The sequence below is a fragment of the Oenanthe melanoleuca genome, chromosome 24 (assembly GCF_029582105.1).
Source record: "Oenanthe melanoleuca isolate GR-GAL-2019-014 chromosome 24, OMel1.0, whole genome shotgun sequence".
NCBI lineage: Eukaryota > Metazoa > Chordata > Aves > Passeriformes > Muscicapidae > Oenanthe > Oenanthe melanoleuca.
The window spans coordinates 5,931,410-5,958,660 of NC_079357.1; the positions used below are offsets into that span (position 1 = coordinate 5,931,410).

Sequence of the window (27,251 nt, forward strand, 5' to 3'; positions counted from 1 at the left end):
GACTGTAGTGCTCCTGTTCCCTGTGTAACAGCTCCTGCTGACTGCAGTGCTCCTGTTTCCTGTGTAACAGCCCCTGCTGACTGTAGTGCTCCTGTTCCCTGTGTAACACTCCTGCTGACTGCAGTGCTCCTGTTTCCTGTGTAACAGCCCCTGCTGACTGCAGTGCTCCTGTTTCCTGTGTAACACTCCTGCTGACTGTAGTGCTCCTGTTTCCCTGTGTAACAGCTCCTGCTGACTGCAGTGCTCCTGTTCCTGTGTAACAGCCCCTGCTGACTGTAGTGCTCCTGTTTCCTGTGTAACAGCCCCTGCTGACTGCAGTGCTCCTGTTTCCCTGTGTAACAGCCCCTGCTGACTGTAGTGCTCCTGTTTCCTGTGTAACACTCCTGCTGACTGCAGTGCTCCTGTTTCCCTGGTGTAACAGCCCCTGCTGATTGCAGTGCTCCTGTTTCCCTGGTGTAACAGTCCCTGCTGACTGCAGTGCTCCTGTTTCCTGTGTAACAGCCCCTGCTGACTGTAGTGCTCCTGTTTCATGTGTAACACTCCTGCTGACTGCAGTGCTCCTGTTTCCTGTGTAACACCCCTGCTGACTGCAGTGCTCCTGTTTCCTGTGTAACAGCCCCTGCTGACTGTAGTGCTCCTGTTTCCTGTGTAACATTCCTGCTGACTGCAGTGCTCCTGTTTCCTGTGTAACACTCCTGCTGACTGCAGTGCTCCTGTTTCCTGTGTAACAGCTCCTGCTGACTGCAGTGCTCCTGTTTCCTGTGTAACACTCCTGCTGACTGTAGTGCTCCTGTTTCCCTGTGTAACACTCCTGCTGACTGCAGTGCTCCTGTTTCCTGTGTAACAGCTCCTGCTGACTGCAGTGCTCCTGTTTCCTGTGTAACAGCCCCTGCTGACTGCAGTGCTCCTGTTTCCTGTGTAACAGCCCCTGCTGACTGTAGTGCTCCTGTTTCCTGTGTAACACTCCTGCTGACTGTAGTGCTCCTGTTTCCCTGTGTAACACTCCTGCTGACTGCAGTGCTCCTGTTTCCTGTGTAACAGCTCCTGCTGACTGCAGTGCTCCTGTTTCCTGTGTAACACTCCTGCTGACTGCAGTGCTCCTGTTTCCTGTGTAACAGCCCCTGCTGATTGCAGTGCTCCTGTTTCCCTGTGTAACAGCCCCTGCTGACTGTAGTGCTCCTGTTTCCCTGTGTAACACTCCTGCTGACTGCAGTGCTCCTGTTCCCTGTGTAACAGCTCCTGCTGACTGCAGTGCTCCTGTTTCCTGTGTAACACTCCTGCTGACTGCAGTGCTCCTGTTTCCTGTGTAACAGCCCCTGCTGACTGCAGTGCTCCTGTTTCCTGTGTAACACTCCTGCTGACTGCAGTGCTCTTGTTTCCTGTGTAACAGCCCCTGCTGACTGCAGTGCTCCTGTTTCCTGTGTAACACCCCTGCTGACTGTAGTGCTCCTGTTCCCTGTGTAACAGCCCCTGCTGACTGCAGTGCTCCTGTTTCCCTGTGTAACACTCCTGCTGACTGCAGTGCTCCTGTTTCCCTGTGTAACAGTCCTGCTGACTGCAGTGCTCCTGTTTCCCTGTGTAACACTCCTGCTGACTGCAGTGCTCCGGTTCCCTGTGTAACAGCCCCTGCTGACTGCAGTGCTCCTGTTTCCTGTGTAACACTCCTGCTGACTGTAGTGCTCCTGTTTCCTGTGTAACACTCCTGCTGACTGCAGTGCTCCTGTTTCCCTGTGTAACAGTCCTGCTGACTGCAGTGCTCCTGTTTCCCTGTGTAACACTCCTGCTGACTGCAGTGCTCCGGTTCCCTGTGTAACAGCCCCTGCTGACTGCAGTGCTCCTGTTTCCTGTGTAACACTCCTGCTGACTGCAGTGCTCCTGTTTCCTGTGTAACACTCCTGCTGACTGCAGTGCTCCTGTTTCCTGTGTAACAGCCCCTGCTGACTGCAGTGCTCCTGTTCCCTGTGTAACACTCCTGCTGACTGCAGTGCTCCGGTTCCCTGTGTAACAGCCCCTGCTGACTGCAGTGCTCCTGTTTCCTGTGTAACACTCCTGCTGACTGTAGTGCTTCTGTTTCCTGTGTAACACTCCTGCTGACTGCAGTGCTCCTGTTTCCTGTGTAACAGCCCCTGCTGACTGCAGTGCTCCTGTTTCCTGTGTAACAGCCCCTGCTGACTGTAGTGCTCCTGTTTCCCTGTGTAACACTCCTGCTGACTGCAGTGCTCCTGTTTCCTGTGTAACAGCCCCTGCTGACTGCAGTGCTCCTGTTTCCCTGTGTAACAGCCCCTGCTGACTGCAGTGCTCCTGTTTCCTGTGTAACACTCCTGCTGACTGCAGTGCTCCTGTTTCCTGTGTAACACTCCTGCTGACTGCAGTGCTCCTGTTTCCTGTGCAACAGCCCCTGCTGACTGTAGTGCTCCTGTTTCCTGTGTAACAGCCCCTGCTGACTGCAGTGCTCCTGTTTCCCTGTGTAACACTCCTGCTGACTGCAGTGCTCCTGTTTCCCTGTGTAACACTCCTGCTGACTGCAGTGCTCCTGTTTCCTGTGTAACACTCCTGCTGACTGTAGTGCTCCTGTTTCCCTGTGTAACACTCCTGCTGACTGCAGTGCTCCTGTTTCCCTGTGTAACACTCCTGCTGACTGCAGTGCTCCTGTTTCCCTGTGTAACAGCCCCTGCTGACTGCAGTGCTCCTGTTTCCTGGCAGGTTCATCAACGCCCGCCGGCGCATCCTGCAGCCCATGCTGGACGCCAGCAACCCCGACCCAGCCCCCAAAGCCAAGAAAATCAAATCCCAGCACAGACCCACCCAGAGGTTCTGGCCCAACTCCATCGCTGCCGGCGTCCTGCAGCAGCAGGGGGGCAATTCAGGGACAAATCCTGATGGTAAGGACCAGTCTGAGTGTCCCCTGTCCTGTCAGGGACAAATCCTGATGGTAAGGACCAGTCTGAGTGTCCCCTGTCCTGTCAGGGACAAATCCTGATGGTGAGGACCAGTCTGAGTGTCCCCTGTCCTGTCAGGGACAAATCCTGATGGTGAGGGCATTCCCAGTGCCCCCTGTCCTGTCAGGGACAAATCCTGATGGTGAGGACACCCCCAGTGTCCCCTGCCCTCCCAGGGAGGAGTGGCCCTGCATTAATTATGGCCTGAATTGGTAATTTCTAGGGATGTTTATGTGGGGAAACACACGAGGTGGCTCATGCAAGAAGGTCCCTCCAGTTGGCCACCAGTGATGGTCACTCACCATGGGGCACAGCTTGGGTCATCTCTGAGGAGCTGGGGAAGGGAGGGAGGGGAGACATGGAAACATGGAGACAAAATGGGAAGAGAGAAGATGAAGAGAAAACAGATAATGAAAAGGAAGAAAAGATGGTGATGATGAAGAGAGATGATGAACAAGGAACAGATGAGGAAATGAAGAGAGAAGATGAAGAGAAGGTGAGGAGGGCAGAAATGAACTAACTCCAGACCAGATGAAGAGAAGGAAAGGCAGGATTTGAGAGAAGATGAAGAGAAGATCTGCCCAGCTATGAGCATCTGCTTGCTCAGAACTGAGGTTTCCTGTCATTTAATGATGCACTAGCTCAAAAAATGAAGGATTGAACCTTGGGGAGTGACTGGGGTAGGTGGGACACCCTATGGGTGCAGCTCTCCAGGTTTTTCACTTGAGTTATTCTTGGTTTATGCAGTTCTTTTGTCCTTCCTGGATTAGTGGGGAGTCCTTATTTGTGTTTTGAATTTGTGCTTTTACTTCCAGGCTCGCTCAGCATGGACAACCTGCAGCCCCTCTCCTCAGCCACTGCCACCATGGCCATGCAGCAGGCAATGCTGGCAGCACATGATGACTCCCTGGATGGCACTGAGGAAGAGGAGGAGGATGAGGAGGACGAGGATGAGATGGAGGAGGAGGAGGAAGAGGAGGAAGAGCTGGAGGAAGAGCCTGGTGGCCTCCCAGCAGCACCTGGTGCTGACCTTGGTTTGGACCACAGTGACTCACTGGAATAGCTCCTCCTGCACCCTCCCAAATCACTGACAGCACCAGATACAAAACTTCCCCCTGAAATGCAAAAAAAAAAAAAAGGCAAGAAGAAGGAATGAGTGAGAAAAAAACAAACTGGCAGTGCTGGCTGCCCACAGGAGCACAGGGACCCCATGGCAGCACACAGAAGTGAAGGACACACGTTTACAAGGCACATATTGTGGCCAGATTAAGCTTTTATTTCAGGTTTTATTTTTTTTTCCCTTTTCCCTTCATTTTTTTGGTAAGCAAAAGCATTTTTTGGGGAAGTTGTTTTCCCCACATGACGCTCGGATGCAGGTGGGTCACTGCCACCATCCCTTGGATTTTGTGGTGCAAAGAAAAGTCAAACCAACCCCAGGACTTGATGCTTTTTGGATTTTTTTCCCCCAGAAAGGTCATTCACAGGCATAAATACTGGAATGGAGGGGGAAGGAAAATAATCAGCGAGTGCAAATTCTGCTAAATCCAAGGAGGGTTCGGTGCTCGACTCATGGGATTGCCCAAACCTCCCAACTTTTGGCTGTTTGGGGACTCTGGACACAACTTTCTGGAAAAGGGAGGAAATTCCTTCCAAATCCTTTAATTTATGTGCTAAAACCTCTGCTGAATCTGGAAAAAAATCCAACTCACCCCGTTCTCGTCCTTAGGGGCTGAGATTGGATACAGAGTTGGGGCAAAGGCTGCAGCAAGTTAAATTTTTCCAAGGCATTTTGGCACAGAATTAGTTAAAAATGGGGAAATAATTGGTCTAAAAAAATGCAAGATTTCACCCAAAGTTGAATGGCCATCCCCAAGACTCACCTGGGTGGAAGGAAACTCAGTATTGTTGCTTAAAAAGATGATTTCTCACTGGTATTGTCCCTCCACATGGGAAAATGGTGGAGCTTTAGCCCCGTGGAGGAGGGAGCTGCCAAAACCCTGTATTTTGGGTTTTTTTTTATTTTAAATGCTAGCAAAAGGGTGTATTCACCTTAAAATGTGGCATGGGAGGAAATGCAAAAGCAAACCAGGGCAAAAATAAAGGAATTGTCTTCTGCAGGTTCCTGCTCTAAATGTGAGATTCTAGGAGAAGGATCATTTTCTTGGTGGCTTTTTGCCTATATGGTCCTTTTTTTTTTTTTTTTTTTTTTTTTTTTTTTTTTTTTTTTTCCCTGGCTCTTGAAGAGTTGACAAAAGAGAGCTGGGATAAAAAACCACAAATGATGCAATGGGCAGAAATGCCTATTTTTGGATACTGATCTGGCGTGAATGTAATCTGTAATTTCATAAAGGATTCATTGTAATTTAGTATTAATTCCTGGCCATTTATTATAAAGTGCTACAAGATGAGGGGTCGCACCTGTATTTTCTTGGCAGCTTCTTCCTTTGAGTGGAGAAGACCCAAAATGCAGGAATAACCCCCCAAAATGGGCACAACTCCCCTCATAAAATTAATTTACCCCCAAAATGGGTGGATGCACCCAAACTGCAAATTGAGTGATGTGGAGAAAATTGGATTTATGTTTCCAAAACTGATGGTCCACCAAAAAATGAAAATTTTCTCCTTCAAACAAGCTCCAATGGGATTTGCCCACTAGTAAATGATGCACCCCCCAAACCAGTGATGCACAGCCCAAAATGAGCTGTGTTCTCCAAAAATGAGGGATTCTCTCCCCAGAAGCTCCCCCAAAGTGTTACAGACAACCCCAAAATGAGTGATGGTCTCCAAAAAGGAGGGATGCTCCTCAGAATCAAATGATGACCCAAAAGGGGCTGATCTTTCCCAAAAATTAATGATTCATGCCCAAAAACGGGTGCTCACCCCAAAAGGAATTGTATTCTCCAAAAATTCCCCCCCAAAATGCCCCCAAAAGATGCTGTCCCAAACTGGTCCTTCTGGAAATGAGTGACTCTCCTCAAAATAAGTTATTTACCCCCAAATGACTGAATTTTCCCCCTAATGGACAGCACTCTCCAAAAACGAGCAAAATCCCCCAAATTAGGCACTTTTCCCCAAAATGAGTGACAAACTCCAAAACAGAGCAATTATCCCCCAAACAGATGCAATGGAAGCCCCCCTGTCCCTTAATGAGCCATTCCTTAATAATGGGTTGATTTTCTGGGTGATGTTTGCACAATTTTTAGCAGAAAAATGTGCAAAAATGGGAAAAATCCTCGAGAATGGAATTTAATCTGAATGCTGCCCCTCTGATGGTGGCAGCTGAAGCTGCCTCTGAGCTCCCAGCAGCTCATTAGCCAGAAATTTGTGTTTTTTATACATCCCAGAATGTTTGTGAGCACTGCAGCTAAGTGTGTTGGGATTTTTCTGCTTCAAAACTTCATTTTCTTACCAAAAAGTTGCAAAGCAGCACCAGGAGGAAGGGGACACAGACACTGGACACCAGTTGCCTAATTAACGTAAGGAATTCTTTATTCCCAGCTGTGCAAAGGGGGAGGTGCAGGGTGGGGCAGCCACGGGTGGGTGGGACCCTTTTTCCTTGGGTTTGGCCCCGTTTTGGGGTGGGAGTGTGGGGGCAGCACCAGGTCAGGTCGGGCAGAGCACTGCAGAGAGAGAGACAGAGAGAGAGAGAGGGTGGGGCACATATGGGGGGCAGTGAGGCAGGAGCGTGCACAGGATGTACAGGTGGGGGGGGAAGCAGGAGGATGCATTGGAATGCAGGAGGATGTACTGGGATGCACAGGGATGCAGGAGGATGCACTGGAATGGAGGAGGATGCACTGGGATGCACAAAGATGCAGGAGGATGCATTGGAATGGAGGAGGATGCATGGGATGCACAAAGATGCAGGAGGATGCATTGGAATGGAGGAGGATGCACTGGGATGCAGGAGGATGCACTGGGATGCACAAAGATGCAGGAGGATGCACTGGAATGGAGGAGGATGCACTAGGATGCACAGAGATGCAGGAGGATGCACAGGGATGCACAAAGATGCAGGAGGATGCACTGGAATGCAGGAGGATGCACAAAGATGCAGGAGGATGCTCTGGAATGCAGGAGGATGCACAAAGATGCAGGAGGGTGCACAGGGATGCACAAATATGCAGGAGGGTGCACAGGGATGGAGGAGGATGCACAAGTGTGCAGGAGGGTGCACTGAAATGTGTGAAGATGCACAGGGATGCATGAGAAGGCACCATGATCCATGAGCAAGCACAGGGATGTACAAGGATGCAGGAGGATGCATTGGATTGCATGAGGATGCACAGGGATGCACAGGGGAGCAGGAGGATGCACTGTGGTCCATGAGGATGCACAGAGATGTACAAGGATGCAGGAGGGTGCACAAGTGTGCATGGGGATGCACCGGGATGCAGGAGGATGCATTGGAATGCAGGAGGATGCACAGGGGTGCACAAGGGTTCAGGAGGATGCACTGTGATCCATTAACATGCACAGGGATGCAGGAGGATGCATTGGAATGCATGAAGATGCACAGGGGTGCACAAGGATGCAGGAGGATGCACTGTGATCCATTAACATGCACAGGGATGTAGAAGTGTGCATGGGGATGCACTGGGATGCAAATGCAATGCTGCATAGTGACACAGGCCTGCACTGGGCTGCATGGGTGGACAGTGGTGCCCAAGGACACGAGTGGGCACAGGACAGCCACGAGTGTGCTCCATGTGCACAAGGGGCAGGGGCAGAGAGGCTGCACAATGTGAATGAGGCACAAATGCTGCACGAGGCTGCACAGGGGATGCAGAGGAAGATGAAAGGAATGCACAAGGAATGCACACACACAGAAAGAGCACAAGGGACATGCAAGGGTTCAGGAGGATGCACAGAAAGGGGGTGGGAGATGCACAGGGATGCACAAGGATGCCTGGGAGATGCAAGGAAGATGGGTGGGGATGGCCAAGGGAGGCAGAGGAGGGTGCCTGATGGGGAGTGGGGTGCACAGAGGGTGATGAGGCTGTGTGGATGAAGCAGATGGGCCCCAGGAGATGCACAGGGATCTCCAGAGGTGTGGCAGAACAGGAGAGCTGCACAGAAAATGCCTGAGGGATGTGCAGGAGATGCACCTGGGATTCCTGAGGGTGTGTGGAGGATGCAGCAGAGGTGCAGGAGGAATGACACAGGATGTATCTGGGATTCTCTGGAGATGCAAATGGCATGAATGAGGCTACAGGAGGGCTGCACAAAGGATGCACTGGAGAGGCAGGGGGATGCAGAAGGGGTGCCCAGGCAGGAGGAACAGCACAGGTACCTTTGAGGATGTAATCCGTGAGCAGAGTGGGCACCTTCTCATTCCCCTCCTTCATGGCAAACAGGACTGTGGGTGAGAACAAAGCTGTGAGCCTGGCCCTGCTGCCCCCAAAATGGCCCTTTCCCCCCCCAAACCAGCCCCACAGCTGCTGTACAATTTCCCCATTTAGTTTGTGCAGCAGGCCTGGGAACAAAACAAAAAGGACTTTCATCCCCAATTAGCCAGCCTGAGGCAATGCAGAATGGGTGATTTACCCCCAAATCAGCCCATTAAAAGGAGCAAAACTGGGGGGAGGTGTTGGCTGCCAACCAGCTGTGCTGCAGTGATACAAAGCAGGGATTTTCCCCACCAGGTGGGTTTGTTGCAGATTTGCAGATTGCAGATTTGTCCATGCAAATTGTCCATGCTGCAATGATGCAAAAAAATCCCCCAAACTGGTCGTGCTGCAATGATACCCAAACTGCAGCCACTGAAGGAAAGCAAAATGTGCTTTTGTGTCCCCAAAACATGTGATGCTGACCCAAACCAGCAGCTTGAATGAATACTCACTGTTGGTGAGCATCTGCAGGTCCTCAACAGAGGGTGGTGAGCCCTTCTTCTCGTATGGAATCACCGTGTTCAGGTACTGCAAAAACAAAAGCCACCCCAAAAACCACCCAGGTGGCACAAAACCACCTGGTTATTGCACTGCCTTGAGACAAATCACCCCAAATTTGTGCAAAAATAGAGTATTTCTGCAAATTTCCTACAATTTAATTTGCAGGTATTTTGGGGAGTGCTGAAATAACTGGGTGCTGCAAACTCCACCCAAATCTATCCCTCCTCAGGAAGGACTTTTTGGGGTGAAACCAGATAATTTTTCCAAGAGGGATTAGCAGGTTGTTGGGGTTAGAGCAGTGTTGTAAAACTAAAAAAAACATTTTAAAAGGGGGTTGGGGGATGCAGGGGAATGGGGAGTGCAGGAATGAGGGAAAGATTTGCAGTTTTGGGGGTGGGAAAAGGGGCACCTGCTTCTCGTTGGTGGTGGGACCAAAAGTCTGGCGCAGGCCGGAGTGCAGGATGCTGGAGATGCCCTCCATGCTGAAGCGCTGGGGGGACAACGTGTGACCCTGTCACCTCCAGGGACAGCCACGTCACCTGTGGCACCTCCTCAGGCACCAGCACCCCCACAGCTCCCTGACTGCCACATCCACCCCTGGCCAGATCCCAGCACCTGCTCCACACCCCCATCCCACATCCCTTTGTCCCCCTGTCCCTGCTCCATGATCCCGTGTCCTGTGTCCTCCCCATGCCCTGTCCCATGCCCCTCTGCCCCATCCTGCTACTATTCCCATCCCATTCCATCTTGATCCATCAATTCTATATTCTATTCTATATTCTATTCTATTCTCTATTCTATTCTATATTCTATTCTATTCTCTATTCTATTCTCTATTCTATTCTATTCTATTCTATTCATTTCCTATCCTATCCTATCCTATCCTATCCTATCCTATCCTATCCTATCCTATCCTATCCTATCCTATCCTATCCTATCCTATCCTATCCTATCCTATCCATCCTCTATTCAATTTATTTCTAATTCTGTTCTGTTCTATCCCATCATCCCAGCCCATCCCCTCCCATCCCAACTTGATCTATTCTATTCTATTCTATTCTATTCTATTCTATTCTATTCTATTCTATTCTATTCTATTCTATTCTATTCTATTCTATTCTATTCTATTCTATTCTATTCTATTCTCTTCTATTCTATTCTATTCTATTCTATTCCTAACTCTATTCCTAACTCTATTCCTAACTCTATTCCTAACTCTATTCCTAACTCTATTCCTAACTCTATTCCTAACTAACTCTATTCCTAACTAACTCTATTCCTAACTAACTCTATTCCTAACTAACTCTATTCCTAACTAACTCTATTCCTAACTAACTCTATTCCTAACTAACTCTATTCCTAACTAACTCTATTCCTAACTCTATTCCTAACTCTGTCATCCCATCCCGTCCCGTCCCGTCCCGTCCCCCCGTGTCACCGCTCCGCCCCGCGGCACCCTGCGCGCACCTTGCGGGGCATGTGGCTGCCGCGCTCAGAGCCCTTTGTGCCCTGCAGGCTCAGCCCCTTGTCCCTGCGGCGGCGCCGGGCGGCCTCTCTCTGCTCTCGCTGCTCGCCCTGCACGGCCAGCAGCGCCCCGATGAACGCTGTCTTCACCTCCTTCTCGAAGGCCAGCTCGTCCCGCCGCGCCAGCTGCGCCACCAGCTCTGCCGAGAGCGCTCGGCTCGCCGCCTCCGCCCGGCCCGCGGCCGCCAGCAGCTCCCGCGCCGACAGCTGCCGCAGCCCTGCGGGCACACGGCCGTGTCCGCGGAGCGCTGCACGGGGACACCGCCCGCTGCCCGGGGACTCAAACCCCTGCTAGGGCACCCTGTGCCGGGGCTCCCCACCCTCCCAGGAACAGTTCCTTCCCGATATCCCACCCACCCCTGAACCCATTCCCTGTGTCCTGTCCCTCCAAAATCCCTCTCCAGCTCTCCGTGAGCCCCTTTAGGTGCTGGCAGGGCTCTGAGCTCTCCCCAAACCTTTCTCTTTTCCCAAGCTGAGCACCCCCAGCTCTCCCAGCCTGTCACCACGGCCTCCTCTGGACTCGCTGCAGCCAGTGCCATGCATGGGGAACCGAGGGGAATGCCTGGTGCAGGCAGTGACACCCCAGTGCAGTCAGAGAAAAGAACACTGCAACATTAAAATGCACCTCGTGCTGAGGGAGATGTGCTCTGCATTTTCTGAGACACCGAGACAGAAACCCACTGTGCAATTTCTGATCTGCCCAGCGCCATAAACGACGTGCCCAGAGCAATTATGGAACTTCCTGACATGCAAAGTGCACTCAGAGATACTCACAGAGCAATTAGTGACATGTGTGGTGCAATTACTGACATGCATGGTGCAATTAGTGACATGTATGGTGTGATTATTGACATGCATGGTGCCATTAGTGACATGTATGGTGTGATTATTGACATGCATGGTGCAATTATGACATGCACAGTGCAATTAGTGACATGGTGTGATCAGTGCACGGTGTGATAAAGAGCAGCACAATCAGAGAAGTGCCTGGGCTGGTTGGTGACACAGCCCATGGCACTGGTGACAAATCCCATGTGCATGGAACACCCCATGCAGAACACAAAGACTCCTGGTGAACACCACGTGCCTCTCCACACCAAAAGCCACATCCCTGTGTTCTTCACAGTTTTTGCCAAGAGGCTTTCTGGCCAAGTCCCAGAGCAAGCCAGCACTGAGGCCTGGAGAGACTCAGTTGTCCAATTTGGTTGGAATTGTCCCCAAAAAGTGACTGGCCTGGGCTCTGCTGGCCATACCTTCGTGGGAGCAGTTGTTGTTGAGGGCAGGGGAGAAAGCATGCAGCTCCTGCAGCACGATGGGCTCCGTGCCACCACCTTTGCCTTCAGCATCAGCCTTGCCTTCCTCCTCCTCCTCCTCATCCTCCTCCTCCTCCTCTTCCTCCTCCCCCTCGGGGTCAGCCTCGGGGTCAGGTGAGCTCTGCATGAGCTCCTCCAGCTCCTCGATGACCTGTGGGGCATCAGTGACCTGCATGTGCAGCTGCACCTTGTGTGCACTGAGCACCCCAAACATGCTGCACCTGCATCCTGTGTGTGCACTGAGCACCCCAAACATGCTGCACCTGCATCCTACCTGCACCTGCATCCCACCTGCACCTTGTGTGTGCACTGAGCACCCCAAACATGCTGCACCTGCATCCTACCTGCACCTTATGTGCACTGAGCACCCCAAACATGCTGCACCTGCACCTTGTGTGTGCACTGAGCACCCCAAACATGCTGCACCTGCATCCTGTGTGTGCACTGAGCACCCCAAACATGCTGCACCTGCATCCTACCTGCACCTGCATCCCACCTGCACCTTGTGTGTGCACTGAGCATCCCAAACATGCTGCACCTGCATCCTGTGTGTGCACTGAGCACCCCAAACATGCTGCACCTGCATCCTACCTGCACCTGCATCCCACCTGCACCTTGTGTGTGCACTGAGCACCCCAAACATGCTGCACCTGCATCCTACCTGCACCTGCATCCCACCTGCACCTTGTGTGTGCACTGAGCACCCCAAACATGCTGCACCTGCATCCTACCTGCACCTGCATCCCACCTGCACCTTGTGTGTGCACTGAGCATCCCAAACATGCTGCACCCACACCTGCAACTGTTCTGCAGCCACATCTGCAGCTGTCCTGCACCTGCTCCCTTCATCCTGCACCTGCATCTCCTTCCTCCATCTGCAGCCTGCTCCCTCCACCCTCCATCCTTATTAGCACTCTGCATCCTGCCCTTCAGCTGCATCTGCATTCTGCTGCCCTCATCCTGCATCAGCACCTGCATTTACATCCATCTGTACCCTGGGTTCTCTATTTGCATCCTGCATCTGCATCCCACATTCCCACCTATCTCCAAATCCCACGTTCCATGGACACTGAGCTCCTGCACCCCCATCTAAATCTGCCCCCTGCACCTGTCTGCACCCACCTCCTCCTCCTGCATCCTGTACTGGCACCTGCATCCTCCATCCTGCACCCACACTGCAGCTGCATCCACATCTCTGTCCACACATCTTCATCCTGTGCCCCACATCTGCATCCTGCACCCCACATCTGCACCCTGCATCTGCACCCTGCATCTGGAACCTGCATCCTGCACCCCACATCTGCACCCCACATCTGCATCCTGCATCTGGAACTTGCACCCTGCACCCCACATCTGCATCCTGCACCCCACATCTGCATCCTGCATCTGGAACCTGCACCCCACATCTGCACTCTGCACCCCACATCTGCATCCTGCACCCTGCATCTGCATCCTGCACCCTGCATCTGCATCCTGCACTCTTCACCACACATCTGCATCCTGCACCCCACATCTGCACCCTGCCTCCACACCAGCATCCTGCAGCTGCATCCCACCTCTGCCCCCCACCCTTGGATCCTCCCCCATGGCACCCACTGTGCAGCAGCACCTGCAGCCCACCTTCCCTGTGCCCCCAGATCCCCCATCAGCACCCACAGCCTGCACCTGTCTGCATGCACAGTGCAGCTCCGCATGCCACATCCCAGGGTGGTGGGACTTGGCTTTTTCTTGTGCTTCCAGGGGCTGAGGTGGCCCGGCCTGGCTTTTGGAGGCCATGCAGAGCTCCAGGTGCCTGTGGGTACCTGCTCAGCTGTCAGCAGCGGCTCCTCGTTGATCCCAGAGTCCTGCTCACTCCTCTCAGTGAGCTCCTCCTCCTCTTCCTCCTCCTCCTCCTTCCCACCGAGCTGCAGGAGACACAGGCTGGGCAGTGGCAGCACAGGGTGGTGTGGGCACAGCCACAGCCCTGCCCTGGCACAGGGAGAGCACCAGGGCCCTGGCAGGGGACACGGGGCTGGCATGGGGACAGGATGGGCTGAGGGCACTGGGGACACTGAACTGGGGAGCACTGGAAGGGAGATGCTGCCAGGAGATGGATGGAGATGTTGGACAGGAGATACATGGAATGGGAAGAAGACAGGGAGAAGTCCAGGTCTGTTGGATGCAGGTGCTGAACACACTCAGTGGAGATACAGGAGAGGGGCTGGGGGAGCTGAATGGGAGAGGGGGGATGGAGACACGGGGTGGGGACACCAGGGGACACACCAGGGAATGGATGGATGGATGGATGGATGATGGATGGATGGATGGATGATGGATGGATGGATGGATGATGGATGGATAGATGGATGATGGATGGATGATGGATGGATGGAGGGATGGATGGATGGATGGATGATGTTGGCTGAGGAGGCATCGTCTTTTTCCCCACCTTTCTATCAGAAAATAACCCAAGGAAATTATCTTCCCATCCCCCTTTAGCAACAGGCTTACATCCAAACAGGTTCAATCCCGTGGATATTGGGATATTTTTACAACCCCAAAGCATCTACTGACAGCACAAACTCACTACAAACACATTTCCCACCCCCAAAAACACCCACCCCACCCACGGGGCAAACTGGCACAGCCCAGGTGCTGGAATGACCATTTTGGGTGGTTTGTGGCAGCCAGTCAGAGCCCTGGGGCTGAGTGACACCCCTGTGGGGGCCATGGGGGACAGGGGGGCACAGCCATACCTGGGGGTCGCTGCCATGGAGGGGCTCAGTCCCAGGGAGCTGCCACGGCCGGGGGGAGCCCCGGGGGGCAAAGCCATCGGTCAGAGCATCCCAGACCCTGCAGGGAGGAGGGTGGTGAGTGCTGACCCCTGCATGCTGCCTCTCACAGACACAGCCCAAAATTGGCATGCCAGGATGCTGCAAAATATCCTGAAATGCAGCCCAGAAACATCCTCCAAAAATCCCACACCACCACTGAGGCGCCTGAAACATCCCAAAACACCCCAAATGACATCCTGGAAAACCCCAAATGCTCTCCTAGAAGATCCTAAAGCTTCTCAAAACAACATTGTGAAATACTGCCCTGAAATACCCCAAAGTACCCAAAAATGCTGCTCCAGCACCTGAGATGACCCCTAAATATCATTTTGAAATGCTGCTGTCAAAACACTCCAGAAGGCCACAGCAATGTCCTAAAATGTCCCTAGATGTCCCCAAATGCCACTCAAAAATCACCACGGTGCCCTGAAGTGACCCAAAATATCTTAAAATAGCCCCAAAGCACCAAGACTCTCTGAAAGGCCCCAAAACATCTCAAAATTCTGCCCTGGAACACTCCAAACTGTCCCTAAATATTCCCCTAAACCCCCAAATTCCCCAAAGCTCCAAAATGTCACCCTGACATGTTCCAACCACCCAAACCTCTCACTGAAATACCCCAGAGATCCCAAAATGTCATTTTTCAACACCCAGAAATACCCTGAAATGCTTTCCTGTAACACTGACCAAAAGAAGAGAAAATAGAAAATGAAAAAGGAAAAGAGGGGAATGAGAGGAAAAAAAAGGAAAGGGGAAAACAGAAGAAAAGAGAAAATAGGGGTAAGGAAAATGTGGGGGAAGGAAAATCTGTGTAAAAGGGGGGAAATGGAAGAAAAAATGAGAAAGAAGGAAAGTGGTGGGAAATGGAGAAAGAAAAATAAGGGGAAAAAGGAGAAAATAGGGAATAGGAAAAGGAGGAAAAAGGCTAAAAGAGGGAAGAAAGAAAAATCAGGAGAAAAGGGAGATGGGGAGAAAGAGAAAATGTAAGAAAAAAGGCAGAAAAAGGGGGGAAATGAGGAGAAGAGCAAAGAAAGTGGAGAAAAGGGAAGAAAAGGAGGAGAAAGAGAGAAAATGAGAAAAAAGAGCTGAAAAGTGGCAACATTGAGAAAAAGGGCAAAAATGGGAGAAAAAGTCAAAAATGGGGGAAAAGGCACAGAAAGAAATGAGAAATTTCCTCCCCATCTCAGGCAAATGTCCCCATTTTCCCACCAGAAATGGTGGGTTCAGTCCATCTGAATCCTGAAAACCTTTCTCCATTTTCAACCCCCAAACTGCTCATTTTTGGGATTTATTATATTTCCCTCCTCACCAGGGCCTTTGGAATTACAGATTTCCCAAATTAACACAGAAAAACGTGGATGCCAAATCTCAAATACTTATTTTTTAACAAAGCCCAGCAAATTAGCAATTATCCCCCATAAATTTGCCTTTTTTTTTTTTTTTTTATTCTGCTCTTAAAGGAGCAGCACCCCTTTAGGGCAGCCAACGACCAGCAGGGATTTCTGAGTTAATTATGGCAAGAAATGGTTAAAAACTCTGGAAATCCAGAGCCTGTGAGGCCATGGCCCCTCCCCCAGCCTGCACACTGGGCTCATTCAAAGAAGACAGAAAAAAAAAAAAAAAAAAGGCTTGTTTTGCCCAAAGTGACCCAAAAAAAGACACAATAAGTGGCACAAAGCAGTGACAGCCCCGGCTCCCAGCCAAGCTGCATTTTGCTCTGAAAAACCATGAATTCCAGCAATTGCAAAAAATCAGTTCAGCCCCAGTGGGTTTGGGGGAAAAAAAAAAAGCCAAACACAAACCAACAGATTTGGGGCTTTTTGGGTTGAAAGCAACCGCTTTGCTTGAAAAGAAGGGTTGGTAATTTTGGAATAATCCAAATTAAACATGCAAAAAATCCACTAGAAATGGGGTAGTGTGCAATCACCACCAGGAAACAGCTCGAGGATGTGCAGGAATAAATGGCATTTTGTAACAAAACAAGGTTTTTAATGAAACTGCAGAACTTAACACAAAAAGCACAATAATGATTGGGGGAGCCTGGGGGGGGATTTGGCTGTGGAACAGAGGGGGTGGCAGAACTCTACTCACACCTTACTCAGGGTTTGTGTTCAACCCCCAGGCATGGGGCACAGAGGCTGCTGCTCCAGGGACCTCACACAGCTACTCCAAAGATACTACAGCTGTTCCAGGCTGCTTGACTGTGCTGGGATGCAAAGGGCTGAGCTGCAGCATGCACACCCTTACTCACAGGATACTACAGTGCTACTCCTGACAGGGAGCATGGCTGTGCTGCAGTGGGGATGGTTCAGACACCCCTTTAGGGCACCCTTGGAATCCTATCCCCTGGATAAGAAATCCTTCCTTAGGGTGGCTCATGCTAGGGAAATATTCACTCCCCAGTAGAACCCCATTATCTTTTATAATTTTAACTGGAGTTTTTATTTCTTTTAAGTAATTGGTCACTCTTCACCTAAAACCTTAAATTAATTGGATAGCTTTCAACTTATAACTCTATTGGTCACTTCTCAAGCCCCCTCACCCCTATAAACCCCTGTGATATTCCATGTACTCGGATTTGCTGTCACAGAAATAAAGTTGCCTGTGGAATCTCTGTGCAGCATTCCCAGGTTTCTTTCTCTGGCTGGCTAAGAGAGTGCTGCAAGGAAAATGAAATCACAGAAGAGCTGACAGCCTGAGCCCAGGCCTAGGACAGCCTGAGCCTAGGCCTGGCTTGCACTGAAGCTGACATCTGCCTAAGGCAGCCAGGACATCTGTTCCATCCAGAACCTTTATTTTATCTGGGCTTGCTGTGGCAGAACCCCAGCCCTGGTGGCTCCACTGCAGTGCTGGGGGCTCAGAGCTGTGCAGAGGCCATGGATAGAGCAGGGATTTACTCACTCCTCATCCTGCAGGCACTGCTCACTGCAGTTCTGGGGGGCTGTGCAGAGGCTGTGCCCCCCAAACAAGGATTTACTCACTCCTCATCCTGCAGGCACTGCTCACTGCAGTTCTGGGGGGCTGTACAGAGGCTGTGCCCCCCAAACAAGGATTTACTCACTCCTCATCCTGCAGGCACTCCCCACTGCAGTTCTGGGGGGCTGTGCAGAGGCTGTGCCCCCCAAACAAGGATTTACTCACTCCTCATCCTGCAGGCACTGCTCACTGCAGTTCTGGGGGGCTGTGCAGAGGCTGTGCCCCCCAAAACAGGGATTTACTCACTCCTCATCCTGCAGGCACTCCCCACTGCAGTTCTGGGGGGCTGTGCAGAGGCTGTGCCCCCCAAAACAGGGATTTACTCACTCCTCATCCTGCAGGCACTCCCCACTGCAGTTCTGGGGGGCTGTGCAGAGGCTGTGCCCCCCAAAACAAGGATTTACTCACTCCTCATCCTGCAGGCACTCCCCACTGCAGTTCTGGGGGGCTGTGCAGAGGCTGTGCCCCCCAAAACAGGGATTTACTCACTCCTCATCCTGCAGGCACTCCCCACTGCAGTTCTGGGGGGCTGTACAGAGGCTGTGCCCCCCAAACAGGGATTTACTCATTCCTCATCCTGCAGGCACTGCTCACTGCAGTTCTGGGGGGCTATACAGAGGCTGTGCCCCCCAAACAAGGATTTACTCACTCCTCATCCTGCAGGCACTGCTCACTGCAGTTCTGGGGGCTGTACAGAGGCTGTGCCCCCAAAACAGGGATTTACTCACTCCTCATCCTGCAGGCACTGCTCACTGCAGTGCTGGGGAGCTGTACAGAGGCTGTGCCCCCCAAAACAGGGATTTACTCACTCCTCATCCTGCAGGCACTGCTCACTGCAGTTCTGGGGGGGCTGTACAGAGGCTGTGCCCCCCAAACAAGGATTTACTCACTCCTCATCCTGCAGGCGCTCCTCCTCCTCCTGCGCCTGCAGCCGGCCCCGCACGGGCGCCAGCCCCTCGGTGGCCGCGTCGTAGTTTCGGAAGCACACGGTGAGCTTCTCGTCGAACTCCTGCACCAGGTCCTCCATGGACTTGAAGCTCATCATCTCGGCAGAGAAGCTCTCCAGCTCGGCCAGCGCGGGGTCCGCGGGGCGCTGCGGGGCGCCCCCGCCCGCCGGCCCCTCCTCGAACTCCTCCAGGCTGACCAGCGGCGCCTCCATCTCTCACCTGGTGCTGCCTCACCTGCGGGGACAGCGCTGCTGGGCTCTGCTGCGGCACCCGCAGCCGCCCGTCTTACCTTGCTGAAAATAACTAAAAGTTAGGCGTTAGAAGGGAGCAGTTAATAATTGACTGTCTGTCATTTCATGTTTGCTCAGCTGCGCTTACAATGGGAAAAGATGAAACTGGTGAGCAGACCCAAAGGAACATGGACAATGCAATTCAATTCTTTGTAAAAACTGACTATCCCCAGAAATTTTTGTATTGTCATTGATAGAAAAAGTCAAGAGTTTAGGGTGAGGAAGATCTTATTTCCTCCTTTTAAGACCCCTCCCCACAAAAACGACCCCAAACTTAATTTAAGAAATCAATCACACATGCTTAATAGCTATTCCAGCTAATTACCATAGGAAGTGGGGGATGGGAGGGGCTGTTATTATAAATATGTATTTGTTTGAATCCTTTGCCAATAAATAGACTCTGTGATCATCTGTGATTTTGCAATCTATTAGAGGATTATCTCTAATTAATAAACATACACTTTCTAGCTTTAAATTGTTAGATAGTCTTTTGCCCATCACAGTTGAGTATTGGTATTAGATCAGTACTCTTATTTTGGTAAATCAGCTGGGCATTGAGTTCTGCAGATTTAAGACTAATTCCAGGAGTGGAGGGGGAGAGAAGAGGTTTAGTTTGTTACCAGAGACTGCACTTGCTGCCCTGCACCTTTCACACACTGTGCTGTCTGCAGTGGGCAGCAGGAGAGAGCTCTCCTCTGCTCTTGGGTACTTTCTGCCTGGCTGAGGCAGAGAACTGGACTGGGTTTTTTTCCTTTTTTTGGAATTGTTTGAACCTGCTCTGGACTAAAAACCCAGAGGAGCACCAGGAGCTCACACCTGTGACCCACCAAGCCTGGCCTGGGCTGTGACATTTCCCAGCACAGAGGGACTGAGAACAGCCTGAGTGAGCTGGGCTGCGCCCCATGGAAGGGACTCTGCTGAATTTGTCATCTCTTTGGAGCAGCAAGATGTTTTGTTGCTTAGTATTGTTCATTTTTGTGCTGGGAAGTGCTTTGCCTGTTAAATAAATAGGGTTTTTTTTCCACTTCTCTCTGAGGAAATATTTCCCTGAACCAGTTGGGGGAGAGACTGCTTGAATCTGTTTCCTAGAGGGATTCCATTCAGAGGTTTTCTCCCAAATTTGCCCTAAACCAGGGCAGGCACCAGGCTACTAACAGGTTACAACAGCCAGCTCCCTGCTCCCTTGGCTGCTGCTGTGCTCACTGAAACCCTCCTGCCAGGGCTGTTACACAACCAAGAGTATCTCTGTAGTATCCTGGCAGGATCCCAACAGCCTGTGCTACCTTCAGAAGAAATATTCTGATATTGTGGCACTATTCTAGTAGCAATTTACAGGTTGCAACAAAGTGCTGGCAGTGATACAAGCAGCTTAGTGCTACCCTGATAGTATGTAAAAAATGTCACACCACTATCTATTTCCCTTAAGTGGCAGTATCCTAGTTGTACCCATTTACTATATCACCATAAAACAAGGGGTCTGAAAGTACAGTAATGTGACAACAGCACCCCAAAAATGTGAGTGTTGCCCTGATGGCATCCCAGATACATCTTACCACACTCTCTTCTAGTGCCCTTGTAGCACCTTGGAAATATCCTACAGATAACTGAGAGCATCCTACTGCAAACTGGCTCCTGTCCTGACAGCACCTTGGCTGCTTTGTGGGAATATCCTGGTACTATCACAGCAGTACCAGTCATGTTGTATCCTAGTGATGACCCTGTAGCATCTCAGTAGTGCCTCATTAGCAATGGATACTTTGGAGTATCCAGCATGTTCTCCTGATAACATCTTAGCAGCATCCTGAGAGTATCTTTGTGCTACACTGAGAGTATCCCAGTGGCAGCCACTGAGCAGCTCAGCATTGTCCTGGTGTACCAGCACAGGCAGGAATATCTGAATCTGTGCCAGGAGCATCCCAATAGCAGAGTGGTGCCCTGCTAGTATCACAGTAGTAGATAAGGAGTGCCCTGATAGGAAGCTAATAGTGGGATGTGGGATAAGCTGTTATCCTCACACTGTGCTGGTGGCACTTTGGCAGTGCAAAGCATTGCCCAGGTGTTTTCTTACTGCCAGGTGACTGTGCTGAAAGCAGCCTGAATGTGTCCTGAGAGGAGCCTTGTGTGAGCTTCACCCTCACATGGTACCTCAGCACCAGCTCTGGAAACACCTTAGTAGCAGCCTGACAGTACCTTGGTGGAGCTCTTGGAGCACCCACACAGCATCCTGAGAGTACCTCAGTGCACCTGGAAGTGCCTCACTGCTGTCTGCAGAGCAGCCTGTCCACATTCCAGGAAACTCTTGGCATCTCAGGAGCATCCCAGCAGCACCCTGAGAGCATCCCAGCTGTGCCTTGATAGTATTTCTATTCCAGTAATGTTGCTACTCCCTCAGGATATCACTGAGAATATCCCAGTGGCATCCTTGCACAGCCTCACAGGAAGCAAACAGCGACTTTGCAGTAAGGCAGGAACAGCCTAATGCAGGTGTGAGTGCCCCAGCTCATTCCCCCAGAGATACTCCCCCGGGGAGCACAAACATCACAGCCCTGACCAGGGTTGGAGTAACACCTGCACCATGTGCAGCAGGGTCACACCTGAGTAACACCTGCACCATGTGCAGCACGGGCACACCTGAGTAACACCTGCACCATGTGCAGCACAGCCACACCTGAGTAACACCTGCACCGTGTGCAGCAGGGTCACACCTGAGTAACACCTGCACCGTGTGCAGCACAGTCACACCTGAGTAACACCTGCACCGTGTGCAGCACAGTCACACCTGAGTAACACCTGCACCATGTGCAGCAGGGTCACACCTGAGTAACACCTGCACCGTGTGCAGCACAGTCACACCTGAGTAACACCTGCACCATGTGCAGCAGGGTCACACCTGAGTAACACCTGCACCACATGCAGCACGGCCACACCTGAGTAACACCTGCACCATGTGCAGCACGGCCACACCTGAGTAACACCTGCACCACATGCAGCACGGCCACACCTGAGTAACACCTGCACTATGTGCAGCAGGGTCACACCTGAGTAACACCTGCACCATGTGCAGCACAGTCACACCTGAGTAACACCTGCACCATGTGCAGCAGGGTCACACCTCAGTAACACCTGCACCATGTGCAGCACAGCCACACCTGAGTAACACCTGCACTATGTGCAGCAGGGTCACACCTGAGTAACACCTGCACCATGTGCAGCAGGGTCACACCTGAGTAACACCTGCACCGTGTGCAGCACAGTCACACCTGAGTAAAACCTGCACCGTGTGCAGCACAGCCACACCTGAGTAACACCTGCACCGTGTGCAGCACAGCCACACCTGAGTAACACCTGCACCACATGCAGCAGGGTCACACCTGAGTAACACCTGCACCATGTGCAGCACAGCCACACCTGAGTAACACCTGCACCGTGTGCAGCACGGGCACACCTGAGTAACACCTGCACCATGTGCAGCACAGTCACACCTGAGTAACACCTGCACCATGTGCAGCACAGCCACACCTGAGTAACACCTGCACCGTGTGCAGCAGGGTCACACCTGAGTAACACCTGCACCATGTGCAGCACGGGCACACCTGAGTAACACCTGCACCGTGTGCAGCAGGGTCACACCTGAGTAACACCTGCACCATGTGCAGCACAGCCACACCTGAGTAACACCTGCACCGTGTGCAGCACAGGCACACCTGAGTAACACCTGCACTGTGTGCAGCACAGTCACACCTGAGTAACACCTGCACCGTGTGCAGCACAGCCACACCTGAGTAACACCTGCACCATGTGCAGCACAGGCACACCTGAGTAACACCTGCACCGTGTGCAGCACAGTCACACCTGAGTAACACCTGCACCGTGTGCAGCAGGGTCACACCTGAGTAACACTTGCACCATGTGCAGCAGGGTCACACCTCAGTAACACCTGCACCGTGTGCAGCACAGCCACACCTGAGTAACACCTGCACCATGTGCAGCACAGCCACACCTGAGTAACACTTGCACCATGTGCAGCAGGGTCACACCTGAGTAACACCTGCACCATGTGCAGCACAGTCACACCTGAGTAACACTTGCACCATGTGCAGCAGGGTCACACCTGAGTAACACCTGCACCATGTGCAGCACAGCCACACCTGAGTAACACTTGCACCATGTGCAGCAGGGTCACACCTGAGTAACACTTGCACCATGTGCAGCACAGCCACACCTGAGTAACACCTGCACCATGTGCAGCACAGTCACACCTGAGTAACACCTGCACCATGTGCAGCACAGTCACACCTGAGTAACACTTGCACCATGTGCAGCAGGGTCACACCTGAGTAACACCTGCACCGTGTGCAGCAGGGTCACACCTGAGTAACACCTGCACCATGTGCAGCACAGTCACACCTGAGTAACACCTGCACCGTGTGCAGCACAGCCACACCCCATGCACGTGTGCCCCACAGGGTGCCCTGAGCCCCACACACCTGCAGCACCTCCACGTGTGCAGGGGGCAGGTGCAGCTGCAGGTGAGCCCAGCCCTGCAGCACGAGGCTGCGGGTGCACACACAGACACACACACACACAGATGCAAGGCTCACACATGGAGCAGTGCATGTGTCCCCATGCATGCCTGCTGCAGTGGTGCAGATCTGCACACACATTCACCCCCACGTGCCCTGGTGGATCACACCCTGCTCCATGCAAGTCTGCATGCACACACAGCTTTGCACTCCTGCATCCCCACAGACTGTGTGTGCACACCCATGCATGAGTGCATCCCCACAGACTGTGTGTGCACACCCATGCACGAGTGCATCCCCACAGACTGTGTGCACACCCATGCATGAGTGCATCCCCACAGACTGTGTGTGCACACCCATGCACTCCTGCATCCCCACAGACTGTGTGTGTGTGCACACCCATGCATGAGTGCATCCCCACACACTGTGTGTGCACACCCATGCATGAGTGCATCCCCATGTGAATTCCATGCACACACACACAGACACACACTGCACTTGTGCATTCCCACCCATGCACCACCGACCCTGCCATGCCCACAGCACCCAGCTCCAGGCCCCACAAACACCAGCACCACCAGCATGCACACCTGCATGCACACCTGCACACACACACACCTGCACACACACACACCTGCACACACATCTGCATCTGCCCACACACACCTGCACCTGTGCCCCTGCAGCTGCACACGCACACCTTCACACCTGCACACACAGCCCTGCACACACACACATGTGGACATGCACACACATCTGCACAGACACACAGCCCTGCATGCACACATCTGGACACACACATCTTCACACACACATCTTCACACACACATCTGGACACACACACATCTTCACACACACACATATCCCCTTGCACAGAAGCACACACATCTGCACACACACATCCCTTGCACACACACATCTGGACAGGCACACACACATCTGCACATGCACAGACACAAACACACGTGCACACACATCTGGACAGGCACACACACATCTGCACATGCACATCCCTTGCACACACACACACAAACACACACACACACAGACATCCCTTGCACACACACACACAGACACCCCTTGCAGGCACACACACATCCCTTGCACACACACGCACATCCCTTGCACACACACACGCACACCAACACTCTCGCACGCACACGGACCCGCCCCCGCCGCCGCCCCCCGCCCGCGCACACCCCGCGTCCCCGAGACCCCCGAAACGCCCCCGCACCGCGCGAGCGCATCCCCGCTCCCCGCCCCCGGCCCCGCTCCCGCACCGTCAGCACCCCCAAACCCCACCCGACCCCCGTGCGACCCCCGCCCGCGCCCCGGCATCCGCCCCCGCCTGCAGGGACAGCATCGCCCCTCGGCCCCCCATCCCCCGCACCTTTCATCGCCCCCCAGCCCCGCACCCACCTCCAGCCCCGCACCCCTCCCAGCCCCCCAGCCCCACCTGCAGCCCCCCAGCCCCACCAGAAGCCTCCCCAACCCCACTTGCAGCCCCCAGCCGCCCCAGCCCCGCACCCACCTCCAGCCCCGCACCCCTCGCCGTTCTCCCAGCCCCACCTGCACCCTCCCCAGCCCCACATCCCCCTGCACCCCCCATTCCCCCCCATCCCCGCACCCCCCTGCAGCCCCCAGCCCTGCACCCTCCCCATCCCCGCAGCCCTCTGCAGCCCCCGGCCCCACCTGCAACCCCCCAGCATCACTCCCAGCCCCCGAACCCCTCGCAGCCCCCCAGCCCCGCACTCAACCCCGGCCCCAGATCCCGCTGCAGCCCCCCCATCCCCACACCCCCCTACACCCCCATCCCCATCCCCACACCCCCTATCCCCCCATCCCCATCCCCGCACCCACCTGCAGCCCCACATCCCCCTGCAGCCCCCATCCCCCTCCCCATCCCCGCACCCACCTGCAGCCCCACATCCCCCTGCAGCCCCACCAGCCCCACATCCCCCTGCAGCCCCCATTCCCCCCCATCCCCGCACCCACCTGCAGCCCCACATCCCCCTGCAGCCCCACCAGCCCCACATCCCCCTGCAGCCCCCATCCCCCTCCCCATCCCCGCACCCACCTGCAGCCCCACATCCCCCTGCAGCCCCACCAGCCCCACATCCGCCTGCAGCCCCACCAGCCCCACATCCCCCTGCAGCCCCACCAGCCCCACATCCCCCTGCAGCCCCCATCCCCATCCCCATCCCCGCACCCACCTGCAGCCCCGCATCCTCCGCGCCGCGCCGGGGGGTGCTGGGCGCGCACTGCGCAGGCGCGGGGGAGGACCGGTGACGTCACCGGGAAGGGATGCGGATGGTGGTCAAGGGACGTCATCCCTCACCCCGGGGGGGCCCCATCCTTTTTTTCCATCCCCAAAATTCCCTTCGAACCCCCGCCGCGTCCCTCCATTCATTTATGCACGCGGGTCCGCACGTGCCGGTGACGCTGAGGGAGAACGGAAAAAAATAACGGAAACCATGGAAATGACAATAGGAATTTATATAGGAAATATAAAAAAAAACATGACATGGCATAAAGGTCAAGTACATATCCAAAAATATTTTCTTTTCTAAAATAAAACAATTAAAAATTACAAAATAAAAATCAAAGGGGGGAATTAGAAAATAAAAGTATTTTTTCCTCTCACAAAATAAAATAGCAATCACAAGAAATGAGTAGCTTTTCATCATCATTTTCTTTCAGTTTTTATTTTTTAAAATTTATTAGTAATTTAAACAGTTGCTTTAGATGTATGTCATGTATACTGGTTTGTTTGATTGTTTCTTTTTGAAATCTGTGTTTATTTCACAGCCAAGTGGAATATCTGGGCTTAAGCTCAGTTTCCCAGATAGGCACTGCTGCCTGCAGCTCCCTGCTCCCTCTGGTTTTCCATGCAGCAAGACAGGAGAAGGGTTTCTCTGCTGGCACGTGGCCTCAAGTTGCTCATATTAAGGAAAAAAAAAACCCTCAAAAGAGTCTCTGAAATTATTGTTCTTAAATTTAATGAAATTTTGCCAAGTCCTGGCTGGAGCATCCCATGCTTTGGCACAGTGTCAAAGAAATCCTCGAATCCCAGGATGGTTTGGGCTGGAAAGGACCCTAAAGCTCATTTTGTTCTCAGGGTTTGGCCCAAATTGCTCCAAGCCCCATCAAACCTGGATCTGAACAGCCCAAGGGATGGAGAAGCCACAGCTTTGATGGGATCCATGTGCCAGGGCCTCACCACCCTCACGGGGGAGGATTTCTTCCAGTATCCCATCTAACCCTGTCCTCTGGCATTCCCTTTGTCCCAAGGCCCTTAGTGTTCCAAAGGGGCAGGATCCATCCTTCTCTGTCCTGGTTTGAAGGACAGGTGTCTGCCAATAAAGGCAGGAGCTTCTCTTTGAAATGGAGAATGGAAACCCCCTCCCTCCAAATTATTATCATTTTGAAATTAAGGGGCTCTCAGGCAAAGATATGGGAATTAGGAATAACAGTTCTTCACTAGGATAATTAAAATAGAAATGCAGTATTACACAGAACAATCCAAACCCTGCCAGAGTCAGAATCCAAGCTGACACCCGTCAGTCAGTCAGGGTGTTGGCACAGTCCCATTCAATGGTGGCTGCATCCTCCTGCAGTGGCAGATGTGGTTCAGCTGGAGCAGTGCTCCTGGAGAAGGTGCAGTTTCCTCTGAAGATCCAGGGATGATGTGCAAAGGTCTGGCTTTCCTCTGGAATCCAGTGGAAAGAAGGTCTTTGGTGTCCAAAATGTCAGTTTTTATCTGGGTAGGAAAGGCTTGGCTCCTCCCCTGGCTGGAGCATCTCCCAGTGGGATGATGGAATTTTATCAGTCATGCACTGGGACTCACTGGCCATTAACAGGAGATATCTCCTGGAGGGAGGATGGGCTGAGGGAAGATAAAGATGATTGCCCAGCTGGGTTAAAGATGGCCCATTAGCAGAGGATATGTGCTCCCCCAGAGTCAGCTGGGCCAGTCCTGGCCATCCCCTGTGCCAGCAGGGCCGTGCCCAGCTCCTGGTCCATGTCCTGGACAGC

The 27,251-nt window shown here is 52.7% G+C and overlaps 2 protein-coding genes across 5 annotated transcripts in view; one reads left to right on the forward strand and one right to left on the reverse strand.

Moving 5' to 3' along the window:
• The window catches only part of PKNOX2 (PBX/knotted 1 homeobox 2), a 91,590-nt gene extending 86,519 nt beyond the window's left edge, over positions 1-5,071 (forward strand). For all 4 annotated transcript variants that reach the window (XM_056509794.1, XM_056509795.1, XM_056509793.1 and 1 more), the window contains 2 exons: positions 2,704-2,882; positions 3,755-5,071. In XM_056509794.1, coding sequence (XP_056365769.1) covers positions 2,704-2,882; positions 3,755-4,002 — 427 coding nt within the window. In that variant the 3' untranslated portion in view covers positions 4,003-5,071. The remainder of the gene's footprint in view (positions 1-2,703; positions 2,883-3,754) is intronic.
• A 1,327-nt stretch (positions 5,072-6,398) lies between these two features.
• FEZ1 (fasciculation and elongation protein zeta 1) lies at positions 6,399-25,545 on the reverse strand. Its single transcript, XM_056509779.1, has 10 exons — positions 25,430-25,545; positions 18,347-18,637; positions 14,403-14,499; positions 13,470-13,571; positions 11,608-11,818; positions 10,298-10,572; positions 9,240-9,320; positions 8,782-8,857; positions 8,233-8,298; positions 6,399-6,559 (listed from the first exon to the last, which is right to left on the reverse strand). The coding sequence occupies exons 2-10, from the start codon at positions 18,613-18,615 to the stop codon at positions 6,543-6,545; spliced, it is 1,194 nt and encodes a 397-aa protein (XP_056365754.1). The 5' UTR covers positions 18,616-18,637; positions 25,430-25,545; the 3' UTR covers positions 6,399-6,542.
• Between the last annotated feature and the right edge of the window lie 1,706 nt (positions 25,546-27,251).

What these genes read in the sequence shown, in the direction of transcription:
- FEZ1 (XM_056509779.1), bottom strand. Translation starts at nt 18,615, where the DNA reads ATGGAGGCGCCGCTGGTCAGCCTGGAGGAGTTCGAGGAGGGGCCGGCG. An exon ending in TCCATGGCAGCGACCCCCAG is followed by an intron (nt 13,572 to 14,402) that starts GTATGGCTGTGC and finishes TGTCTCCTGCAG; the next exon opens with CTCGGTGGGAAGGAGGAGGA. An exon ending in CGCTGCTGACAGCTGAGCAG is followed by an intron (nt 11,819 to 13,469) that starts GTACCCACAGGC and finishes GATGCCCCACAG; the next exon opens with GTCATCGAGGAGCTGGAGGA.